This window comes from Drosophila gunungcola (assembly GCF_025200985.1).
Source record: "Drosophila gunungcola strain Sukarami chromosome 2L unlocalized genomic scaffold, Dgunungcola_SK_2 000008F, whole genome shotgun sequence".
NCBI classification, from domain to species: Eukaryota; Metazoa; Arthropoda; class Insecta; order Diptera; family Drosophilidae; genus Drosophila; species Drosophila gunungcola.
In genome coordinates, this window is record NW_026453163.1 from 1,798,160 (window position 1) to 1,810,601 (window position 12,442).

General features: G+C 38.4%; 3 protein-coding genes across 3 annotated transcripts; 2 read left to right on the forward strand and 1 right to left on the reverse strand.

Moving 5' to 3' along the window:
• The first annotated feature begins 769 nt into the window (after window positions 1–769).
• On the forward strand, window positions 770–2,720 carry LOC128253325 (uncharacterized). Its single transcript, XM_052981641.1, has one exon. The coding sequence runs from the start codon at window positions 877–879 to the stop codon at window positions 2,695–2,697; it is 1,821 nt and encodes a 606-aa protein (XP_052837601.1). The 5' UTR covers window positions 770–876; the 3' UTR covers window positions 2,698–2,720.
• Window positions 2,721–7,664: 4,944 nt separating this feature from the next.
• Window positions 7,665–8,589, reverse strand: LOC128253417 (uncharacterized). Its single transcript, XM_052981787.1, is given in 5 exon segments — window positions 7,665–7,983; window positions 8,039–8,203; window positions 8,245–8,297; window positions 8,300–8,426; window positions 8,484–8,589. Coding segments are annotated over 5 exon segments (666 nt in total). The 5' UTR covers window positions 8,529–8,589; the 3' UTR covers window positions 7,665–7,707.
• A 1,212-nt stretch (window positions 8,590–9,801) lies between these two features.
• On the forward strand, window positions 9,802–11,636 carry LOC128253416 (uncharacterized). Its single transcript, XM_052981786.1, has one exon. It carries the CDS (start codon window positions 9,887–9,889, stop codon window positions 10,805–10,807), a length of 921 nt encoding a protein of 306 aa, XP_052837746.1. The 5' UTR covers window positions 9,802–9,886; the 3' UTR covers window positions 10,808–11,636.
• Window positions 11,637–12,442: the final 806 nt, after the last annotated feature.

Here is a 12,442-nt window from a genome sequence, read left to right on the forward strand (position 1 = left end):
AATGGGAAATAAAACTCTTTTGTTATGCCTTTCCATAATCTCTTTTGTTTTGTTAGTCCGTCGGTAGATACAAATCCGTTTTATTTGTTTTTTCAAAAATGTTGTTTAGTTTTTATGAATTCTGCTGGTCATTTTTTACACCCCGCGGCGCATTTGGCGGCTGTCGCCAATTATCCCAAACGCCCGGAACACATTTCCCCTCAAATTTCCACTCCACCCCCAGCAGAATGTGAATGCAAATCCTCTAAAATTATTGCGTTCATTAAATTTTAAACAAAGGTGATTAGATTTTATAATTTAAATGGACAAACGCACACATTTACATGGCTAAGCCAAGCAGAAGAGGTTTAACAGTACAGTTGTGCTCATTGTTTATTTAAAACAATTGCAAAAATTATTTTGGAATGGTATTTAGTTATTTCCTTATTTATTAGTGGCTTTATTTTATTTTCTCCTTTTTATTTTGGCACTGGCGCTATCAAAATGTGGGATCAACAGTTGCCAGTAAATTGGACTTTATTTATTCTTTATTTTACTTATTCATTTTTGAATTTCCTAATCATTTTTGGTCGTTTTAATTAATTTCTTTTATAGAGTTCAGGTATGAAAATAAATTTCAAAAACAATTGCAAATGTTACCAGCTTTGTTCGATATTATTTATTCAGTACCAGCATAGTTTTAATGATATACCACTTAATTGGAAACTACTAAAACAATTACGTAGTTTTTTATGCTCACAAAGTAGTTCTACCTAACTGTTCTATTTCGGCCGTAACAGTAGGCCGTAGAACTGATGTATTTAGGGCATATTTAATGTACCAGTTCATAATCAATATAGGCCAAGACGTTGACAAACAATAGGTAACATTAGCAAGATGTTTCTGCGAATGCGGGCGTTGATGCTCCTCACCGGGGTGTTTTGTATGCTATACTTTGGCCTTCAGCCCCTAACGGAGTTGTATGAAGCCAAGACCTTAGTTGTGGCCCCCGAAGAAATCGTCTTTATCAACACCTCCGAATGCCATGTAACCGGACCTCGAAGACCAGCTCCATTCTTCACGGCGATTGAGCCCGTCTACAAACTGCGGTGCCGTTTGCCCCAGTTGATGATTGCGATATCGAAAGGTGGCAGTAACGTTCTGGTGGCCAAAGGATCTCCAGAGGACTTGCAGTGCAGATATTGGCTAAGGACTGCCGAGGATTTCCAGCCCGGCAAGTATGTGGCGGATGGGCTTTTCGATCTGAAACATGGCGCGAGGAAAGAAGTTACAGTCGGTATGGGAAAGCAGATAGTTCGAGTCAAGTGCTCCACCAAGATGAATGAAACCAAGTATCATGATGTTCACTATTTCTTGCCACCGCCTGATCCGCATTCGAAACCGATGTCAAGTCCGGATAAATTGTCTGTGATGGTGCTGGGCATTGACTCAGTTTCCCACATGCACTTCATGCGCTACTTCCCCCTCGTGAAGGGCTTTCTGGAAGGTCTGCCGCACACCAAGTTCTTCGGCTACAGTCGAGTGGGCCTGGATGCGTATGCCAACATAGTGCCTTTTTTGAGCGGTCTGAGTAGCATAGAGCTGCAGCAGAATGAGGGAGCTTGGCTGTTCCAGGGCTTCAGTGCTGGCGGCTACAGCACTGCCTATGGCGAGGATAGTGCCAATGCCATCCTTGCGGGCAAGTACGGAATACCCAGACAACTCACCGACTTTGATTTGATTCCTGTGATGGCCGAGATGGATACTCACACGCGCTATAGCATCGACCTGAAGGAGATGATACACTGCACTGCCGGACGCAGTTTCAAGGATGTCCTGTGGGACTATATTGGCAAACTAGTGCCCCATATGCAACGAAGTCCGTTCTTCTCATTCTTCTGGCAATCGCAGGGAGTCGAGGAGTACTACGAATACGCCAGCCACCTGGATCTGTCCTATATGATGCTGCTGAAGAGTCTGCTAGACGCCGATATCCTGAATCATACCCTGCTTCTACTGATCTCCGACCACGGACTGCGCGCCGGGAACTACCGCATGAGCTTCCAGGGCATGCGGGAAGAGTCACAGCCCCTGCTGGTGGCCATTTACCCCGAGTGGCTCAAGGAGAAGTACCCCCTGGCCATGGATAACTTCGAGCAGAACGCCCATAGCCTCATCACCCCGTACGATCTGCACGTCACCCTGAGGGATGTGCTCAGTCTGGACCAGCTGCAGGATGGCCACATAGAGGTCCGCAACAGTAGTCTGTGGTCGTGTCCCCCCAAAAAGATGCCCCGCGGAGTGAGTCTCTTTCTCCGCGTTCCAGGTCACAGGACCTGCGACCGGGCACACATCCCCTCCCTCTTCTGCTTCTGCCGCGAGCTCACCGAAGTTCCCACGGACGACGGTCTGGTCCTTCGGTGCAGTCGCTTCTTGGTGGAGTCCATCAACAAGCTGATCAAGCCCCTCGGACAGTGCCGGCAGCTAAAGTTGAAAATGGTCCTGCTGGCACACTTCCTGGACTTTGGCGAGGACTCCTTCGTCTACGAGTTGCGGCTGAGGGTGCGGACGGACCCTGGGGGCGGGGAATTCGAGGCCACCGTCCGTCTGTCGGACGTCCTTCTGTTGACCAGCCCCATCAGTCGGGTCAACCATTATCTGGGCCAGTCCCACTGCCTCAGCGACCCCGATTTCAAAATATTTTGCTTCTGCGTTTAAGGTGTTTTGATGTTGGGCTTAAAAGAAATAAATTCACGTTACTTTGGTTTTTATTTTAACTTTATCTGAAACTGAAGCTGGTGTGTTGAAATGATTTAACTCGGCATTGATGATTTTCTGCTCAATTTTTGATTGTTCCTATGGCAGCTATATAATATATATTTTTTTTAATATTTTGAATGTTCTTAATATTTAAATTGAGCCATAATTCTGAAATATTTAACCATTTTTATATCTCGGAGAACTAAAAGAAACAAATTAAAAAACAGCAAAGTTATAATTTTTTTCCATTTATTTTTCCGATTTTTCCTATGGTAGCTTTATGCTATAGTCGTTCAAACCGGCTCGTTCCGACTACCTACAATAGAAAGACAACTTTTGAGAACAGATGGACATGGCAAGATCGACTCTCTAGTAACGCTGATCAGGAATATATATGCTTTATAGGGTCGGAAATGTCTTTTTCACTGCGTTGCAAACTTCTGACTGAAATTATAATTCCCTCTGCAAGGAAAAAAAACCCAATATGAAAATCCTTTTCATTAATCAAATAGTAAGCTCAAAGACAATCAGCTCTAGCCCTTGGGCCCACTGCGGATAATTTGCGTCAAACTGTCTGTTTATTTGAAGAGCCAGTGGCTCCACAGAGTGCGTTCCGCTGAGCGACGTGCAATTGAATTAAAATTAAAATATATATAAATGCCACAGCGGAACGGAAATACGTAATAATTTGCAATTTATTTGCAGTGGGTGCAGCACCTACTCACGTGCTGGACTGGAATGGGGTTCGATACAGGAGTTATAAATTTTAAAAAATAATTAAAAACCATTTGTATGGCAAGTCGCTTTCAATTACTGAAAAATGTCCTAAAATGAACGCATTTTCCACTGATTGTTGGCGATTGTTGTCAGGCCTCAGGTTGCGACAGGTCCAAAACCTCCTCCGTTGACAGCGGCGCAATGGGTAAATTGAAATGTGCCGTCCACTGGACGTGATCGCCACCCTCCCCATGACAATCCCAAAAAGTGCGTGACTGTTTCAGTTTCAGTTGCTTTATATGTATATTTGTCCTGGTACAAAAAATGTTAAGCCACGAACGATTGCAGTTGCAGACGACAATTGACAGCTGCATTTTGAAGCTTTTATTTTGTCAAGTGAAAATTCAACACGATTAATTTCAACAGACTGCAAAAGACGATTATAAACGTTTATACTGACTTTTTGCCGTTCAACTCGGGGTGTAACCAAATCTCGTTCAAGTTCCTCAAAATACCTGTAAAATTTCAACATATATAATGCTATAATGAAAGCTTTTTAAGAAAAAAAGGCTTTAATGATTTAAAAGTAATTGAAAAATGTTTGTTTATTAAGCTATGTTGCTTCATTATACTGCGTAATCAAAAGAACAAACTATAAAAGGTGGTTTTCTCAAACCCACGTTTTTAAAATCCGTGCTCACCAGGATTTATAACTATCTTGATTGTTCCGTGGGGTGAGGTTTTATACATTCTTAAACTACTACAAATATTTTTGAGTTTCGATTAAAATAAAAGAATATTTATCATTTATATTTATAATAATATATATATTTATAATATATATATATATTATATTATAATGTGTAATATAATAACATTTATATTTTGATTGATTTATGGGATAAAAACTACAGCATATTAAATAAGAGCTACTTTAAAATAAAAAAGTGGTTCCTCCAGATATCAATTTGTTTAAGACTCTTACAGATTCGCATAGTAGTTTTGCGAGTCTTTTTGTTATACTGTTTATAAATTTTATATTGTAGATACATTTTTTTGTTTTGTTACAGAAAAAAAATGGATTTGATATATATCTATATATATATATATTTATATATATATCCGTGGCACCAATGATTTCCAATACAATAAGAGTTCAAACTGAAGTCCAATTTAAAACGTCCTTATCAGACACCCCATATCGATTAGATTTCTAGTTGGGACGACAACATTCACTCCGTTTGGTAGCATAAATCTCAAATTGGTCAAACAGGTAATCACTCAAATCGCTCTGATTTGGTTCGAATTGGTAACGGTCATAAATAAACTAGTTGGGTGCGGACGGTTGGAAAGGCACAGCTCATAAATTAATTCAATCAATGTCAAAACGAAATTGATATTTTCACATCCAGAGAACCGAAGGTGATCTTATCGCTAATTAATGTGTACGTCCATGCTCAAAGAGTGGGTGCTCATAATGGGGTTTGTAATCGATATCGAGCAGGGGATGGCACACATATTAAAGGTTATAAATTTACATGATCTAGTTTTTTTTTCATTGGCAATATGGTGAAAAAAACGTTGATTATAAGCTATGAGTTATTGTATGCGATTATTAAATTATAGGAAAAAGCTGTGACCGTAAAGGGGAAAATACGATGCGAATACCTAAATGAATCAACCGATTGAGGAAATATAATTTAAATATTCTTTTTTTTTTTAAATTGCTGCTTTTATTTTTGTGCTGTGAGTTGCCCAACTATCCACAACATAAATGAGCATTAAAATCATACACTACCCTGCTTTCTCCTAATACAAACACAAAAGATATTAACATTCCACTTAAGCACCTAAGCTCGCATATATCCTGAGATAACTCAGCCACTTGCTGTGATGAATTCATAGCCGACGAAGTCAATCAATCGCTCATCTGTCAAATGACAAATGATTTTTAAAATCACTTCGTCGGAGCCCTGTGATCCAAACTGAAAGTCAAACCACTTGAAAGGAAAGTGGAGAAAAAATATTCATAGAACACGGAGAGCGGAAACAGACACTTTAAATGCTTGCGATATTGTCAATCAAAATTCAATCGAAGCCATGAATCATGCCAAGCAGAGGAGTCGGTGAGTCTGAATGTGAATGGTTATGCTGATGGCTTCGAGAGCAACTCTGACTCACTCGATTGACGGATAGATATAGATGGATGGCTGAATGCAGTGGCATCGAGCAAAAAATAACACCACATCACGATAGGAGAAAGCTGAAATGGAATCAGTCAACATGAGGATGCGTGTTGAAGGATGGCTGAACTGGAACTGGATGTGTGACAAGTGGAGGAGGCGAAGCATTTAGCATTGGCATCCTGCCGCACAAGGAATGCCCTGCCCCTTCATGCCCGCCTTCCCGGAGTCGAATTCGGAGTCGGAGTCGGAGTCGTCCGCTCGGGTCGCCGTCATCAGTCAACGTCAGCGTGATAGTTTTGACATTTTTATGAGCAAATGATAAGTCTCACTCTGATGACTGCCTGTCTGTGCGATGGCCAATGTTTGACACTTGCCAGCCACAAAATATTTGCGAGCAGCCATCCGCACAGCCGGGAATTTCGTGTGAGCCATAGGAACTCTTTCGTGGGTGCCAGTATTTATGACCTGGGCCTGGCACTCCGGCTCCCACTTATCGCACACGATGTGTACATTTTTAAATTTAACACTGACAGAGTTAACAAGCATGTGGTCCTCCTATCGTCGTCAATTCGGGAATGGCAATCAATCAAAGCGATTTCATAGCCCCCACACGTCACACTCACCCACAGTCGTTAAGGTTTCGCCGGATCGTTACGTGTTTAATGACTGACTTTGACAACGGATCCATAAACCCGATAGCGAGAGGGGACAAGAGCAGTTTAATATTACTAAAGGCTTTTAGTTGAGAAAAAAAGTATTTGTTCATAAAAGTTTACATCAAGAAAGGATTTCTGTATTTAACTGCTAATTTTTCTTGAGACCAGAAGTGTTTGTTATTGATTTAAATGCTGCCTGAGTCAAGGGCGAGATTTTTAAATATTAGGAATTTATTTCTATGAGAATAAATAATATGGATGAGGCTTTAGTTTTAGTGCGATGTCATTTGTGGAAAAAATACTATTCTGATATCGTAATGTTATTTGTAATATAATTTATTAAAAATAAAACAAAAAAAGATTTGATAAAAAAATCTTCCAGATGAAGAAAAGAACAAATAAAAAAAATTGTGGTGTGTTTTCAGCTGAATAAAATTAATTAACTGTCTAATTATTTTGTATACTAGTGTAATTTCTAAAGTCTTAAAGCTGCCCGTGACGTAAACATTTTTGAATAAGCTTGTTTACCAATTGTAAAACTAATCGCAAGCAATTTCCATTTATCTACCTTAGACCGCAATTGCAAAGGATTTTTGGTCATAAATTTCCCAAAATTGATTTCCTGATATCATCTATATAAATAAAATTTAAAAGCAAAAAAAAAGTACAAAAATTCGGGGTTGCAAAACGCGACAGATTCTGACCATTAATAATTGTGTACAATTGTCAAAAATTCTTGCGTTTTGCTTAATGCGAATTGTTTTGCAATTGCGAAAATTCATTTTTGCCTACTAATATTGACTTCCGTTTCCGCTGCATGAGTCCACAGTATGCTTCCGCCAGTCTTTCACCTCTCTCACCCATTTTTATGTTTGGCGCCATTCGAAACTTTTTTGCACCCCTTTCCACGCCGTCAAATGCCTGGGAAATTTGTTATCGTCGCAATTACAACAAAATCAATTTTCCATGAAATGCCACAACAGACAAAAGGCAACAAACAGAAAAAAGGAAATTTACAAATCAGACAAATAAATTTACAAATAAATACCCATACGCAAAATATTTGACATTTATTAATTAAAAATGTGAGAAAATTTATATTAATTTTATTCAAATTGTCAACGGCAACAAAAGGAAGCTAATTTCAATTTATTTCATTTGTCCCATTCAGGTTTGTCATCTGCATGTTTTATGCGCCAAAGTGGCATAGATAAAAATTGGCACTCTAAAACAATAAATACCATAAAGTGTGTGGATGTAGTATTTATAGACATACAACTTTGCCATGGTTTTGATTACGGTCGAAATTCCTAAATAAAATGGACTTTGTTTAATTATGTAGCAATTATTTAAAATGACGCATTAATCCGATTTTAAGCTATTAGTATCAAACATTGTTTTAATTTTATTTACGAACAATGTGGACTAAAAATTTGTTTTTTGTGTTTTCCGATCGAACCTATTATCTTTTTATACACCTTGAATGTATAAAAAGACAAAATGATCAGTTCGACAAATAAAGTCAATCTAAACACTAAGATACCTGCTTGTTGCATTGGATAAAATGTGTTCACAAGTAAATAACTACAACCAAAAGTAATTAGCTCGGGATTAAAGCAGTGTTTCGGAACAGTCCTTAGATAACTCATATAGGACCGGGGGCCTTCCAATCCACAGCATTGCAGCTGGAAGATCATAAAAGCTTTACAAAAATTTAGCAATTTAAAAGAAGCCTAATACCGTCTTTTCAAGAACATACATATCCGTCGCATTGTAGTTGAAGTTGTTCAGCCACTTTTGTGATGTCCCATCCATGTATAATTCATAGCTTTTTGTCAGGAGCTGTAGTCGCTGTGAAAATGTGAAATACGTCCAATTTAGGACGTACACTAGCACCGGGATATACTAATTAAAAGTCTAGCCAATTCTATGACGTCTTTACTTACCCCTACAACAATCCAATCAGCAGTCGAAGAAACAAAGCTAATGCTAACCCAAAAAGGATTTTAATAATGAATATGGTACTTGTCAGACCACAAAAAAAGCTTATTACAACAGTAGTGATTTTAAAGCTACTGTATCTAATGGAAAAAAATATAATTATTCGCAGTAATATAGCCAAATCCAGCTGAAAATAGAGTTAGTTGTTAGGAATCCTAAGATTAGCAGATTTTTAAATATCTACCCCAAGTAGTAAAACAATCATCTTCTTTGTTAAATTTCCCACCATTTTACAGATAATCTTAAAATTAATTCCTTTCTCTTTTACAATAACTGACAGACTATGCCAAGCCTCCAAAAATGTAAGCTTTATTTTTTTTAACAATAGGTAACAAACGCCTATCAAATCAATTTCAGGTTTGTAAAACTGGTGATGATTTGTTTTAGACAAAGCTTTATTTGTATTGAAAATAAAAACAAATTTATTTGTCTTCAATTATGTATTCGAAATCAGGCTTGTTTTTAAATTTTTTCTATTCGAGCTTCCATTCCTTTTTTCTGCGCAAAATTTCAATGTTGATTTATGGGATTTGCTATTTTTGACAGTTGTTGTTGCTACATGGAGTGGGTGTGTGTGGTTTTTTTGTCTGTTTGTATAAACAGGATTTTATAATCGGCTTTCTATATTAATTTTAATTTTATTTTCGGCATTTTATTATAATTACTCTTGATATATGTAAATGGTCATCGTTAGCAGAATTATCGTTTTGTTATATTTGCTGTGTTGTTGCTGCACTTGATGCCCACATGGATGTCCCTCAACTCGTTAGGGAATTTACTATTCATTTTTTGCGGAGGGGATTGTTGTTTGCCATAGCTCCCAGCGAAAAGAATTCTGCGGTTTTAAATGTTTTTAATTGTCGCTGCTAGTTTTGTTTTGTTGTTTCATAATCGCATGCTCTTTGTTGTACGCTAAATATGGAGGCAATTTAAAATGCAAAGCAAAAATGCTGTAATATTTTGGCAAAATATTTATAATATTTTAATGCTAATTTCAACAAATCCAAATGCATTTTCGGATTTCTGTTCGGGCGATTGCTAAGCACTTTTGTGTACTTTCGGCTCTTTGTATCTGTTTGTGATATTTTAATTTTACTGTCACATTTGATCATAAATTAAGCGATTAACAAATAAAACGCACCGTGGGTTATGGTTAACTAAATTGTGTGCTGGTGCAGTTTTGTTTATCTCCCACGTTGTGGGAGCTGCGTTGAGCTTTATTGAAAGTCCGTGATTAATTTGAGTACTACCACTTTTTGGTTTTTTATTAGATTATGTTCAGTAGGGTGTAAAACATCGCTTGTGTGCACTAACGATAGCTTTGGCTATCAGAAGTTGTTTAACCTTTGAAAAAAGAGTACGAAATATCAAGAAAACAAATCAAAATTGGTAAGTTTTGTGACCAAACCATTGGTGTTTGTTAAATTGTTCGACTATCGATAGTGCCATCGGTTGTTTTAGCAACCCTAGTTTTCAGTGTAGAGAAAACATTTTTCCTTTAAAGCAATCGGCGTTTGCTCTTCTTTATTTCTCATTTTTAGCAAATTATTAGACATATTTTTACGTTTAAAAGTCCTTGTAGAAACCATGTTCGATACAACTAAATACTTTCCACGTTCGATTGATTCGGATCACCCTTCCCAAGAGGAGCCCAGTGAGCCTCCACTTTTGGACATCCCGGTAACCTATGATATGGTCCACAATCTGGAAGGCAAGTTTTTGGATAAAAGTGTCATGGAAGAAGCGTTAGAAGCTGATCAGGATATTGATACTGAGGATAAACAAAGCATAGAGACCGATTTCTCTACAACTCCCCAATTGATGATTATATTTGAGGAAGGGGACATCAATAGTGCCCTGCACTTTCTAATTGAATCCGTCCATAATCCCTTTGCCCCAAATGCAGTAGCTATGGTTCTGGTGGAAGAGAAAATTCGCGAGGAGATCGTCAAGAGAATCCGGCCAAAGCTCCATCCCCTTTGTGAATCCGTGGCCGAACATCCAAATTTTCTGGCAGCATTGGAAACATTAGAGACATCCAATCTGGACTGTATTAGAGCCGACATTACAGAGGTGGCCCCACCGCTGGCCTCGCCGATTTTTGTTTGCGAATGCACCCATGATGTGCTCGGCGATTTCCCAACTGGAGTCATAACATTTCACACATTCCGCAACAGCCAGGAGGCCATCGACATTTGCCAGCGGGAAACCCTGCCCTTCGCATCCGTCTCAGTTTGGACCGAATCCCTGGACTGCTGTTACGAGCTGGCGGTGGCTCTCAGCTCTCCCACTTATTTTCTGAACTGCACGAACGTGGATTTGTCACCGATCTCCAGGCAGCACAAGGCCAAGCTAAATTACGCATTGATTGAAAACGGATTTCATTTCGAGACCATGCACATCTACAATCAGTTTAAGTGCATTGTCTTCCCCATCGGCGAATTAATTCTGCCAAGTCCCGAAGACCCGAAGGAGGTGCCAGAGCCCACCTCCTTTTTGGAATCTTAGGATTACAAAATCTTGTTTGTTTCCTCATCAATAACTTCACTTCCCAGCCAAATTACGCTGCCAAAAATGTTTGCTCAATACAAATTTAAAGTTATTTTTGGGGGTTTTTATGATAATTGACATTGATGATACGATCGAATATGATGGCAGCTGTCAGCGGTAATAACCATAATTCTTTTATTTCGGATATCGATTTTTTGGGTCGCGTTAATGAACGCAGATTATGTAAATTCAGGTTGCAAAACAAGTCGACTGAAGCATGACTAATTTTGGCTTGGAGCGAACTGTCACTTTAAGTTTTTCAATACTTGGTATATTAATGCTTTCACAAACTGGTTTAATCTCTAGTAATTATTTGATGGATTTGGCACTCCAACTTTAAACTCCGCTTTGGTTAGGCTATAGGCGATCTTCACTGCCCATTTCCAAACCGTTAAAACCTTCACGATGCTTGGGTGTATAAATTTACGATCGCAAAGCATTCAGGAGTCACCACAAGCCGGACTGTTCGCCTCTGTCTCATAAACCAATCTCTTTATGGGAGGCTGATGGGAGTGTGAGTGACGCCAACTCGTCGCTTTCTGGCACTTAAGGTGCGAGTCCAAAAATAAAGCCACGCTCATCAATGCGATTATCAGTTTTGGTATTTTTTCTGCCCTGGAATGTATTTTGCATAAATCTTCCACCGAATGTCTGGCCGAATATGGGGAGAGGGCTCATCAGGTGCAGTCTAACTGCAGTCACACCCTCCTGGCAGACCCATCCTGCTTGGCCGTTGGGAAATTCATTATAAAATGCGGTTTGAATTATTTGTCAAAATGTCTGGTCCAGGACGCAGTGACATTGATGTTGACATTGACAGACAGACTGGGTCGAATGTTCCCGGCAGGCCAAGCCCAACTCACTTATTCGATGCGACAAAATAAATGAAATTGTTAATGGCCAGTGAGTAACCTCTTCACCGAGTTGGTAGCGTAATCATCGGCATCTGATGGCCAATACAGTCTTATTTAAAAAAATACTTTACTGGCGAGTTCATTCGTCAGTTTATGGAAAATAAATTGATAATAGATAGATGCTATAAAAATTAAGAGTCGAGTTGATTTTCGCAATTAACTAAAAATTTAAATCTAAAGAAAACCTATATGAGTTTTTAGTGCCTTAAGATGACCGATTAAATATAATAACCTTTTTTTGAACCAACAAACTTGTACATTGAATTGACTTTAAAATTACGTATTTTATTGTCACTTACTTTACATGTACGTGAACTGAGTTGTTGTTTTGCTTGCTGTTAATAAATGTAATGAAACATCGAAAATTGTAACCAATTTTTATCCCATTTGTGCAATTATAATTTGCAACTGGAACCACTGTTCATAAATGTCACTAGCTGAAGGACGAGTACAAGCACACTTTCAGTTTTTACTACAAACTCGGCAAATTTCTGTTTTATTTTTTCTCGTACAAATGCTCGCCTACTGCAATCAGGGGTAAAAAGCTTTTTAAATAAAAATATTGGTTGAATTTACCGATGATGAAAATTATTAGGTAGTGCATGACATAAAATGTACTTTTGATAACACTTATTTTTTAGTAAATTCAAATAATAATTTTCGGTTTAAGCTTTTTTAG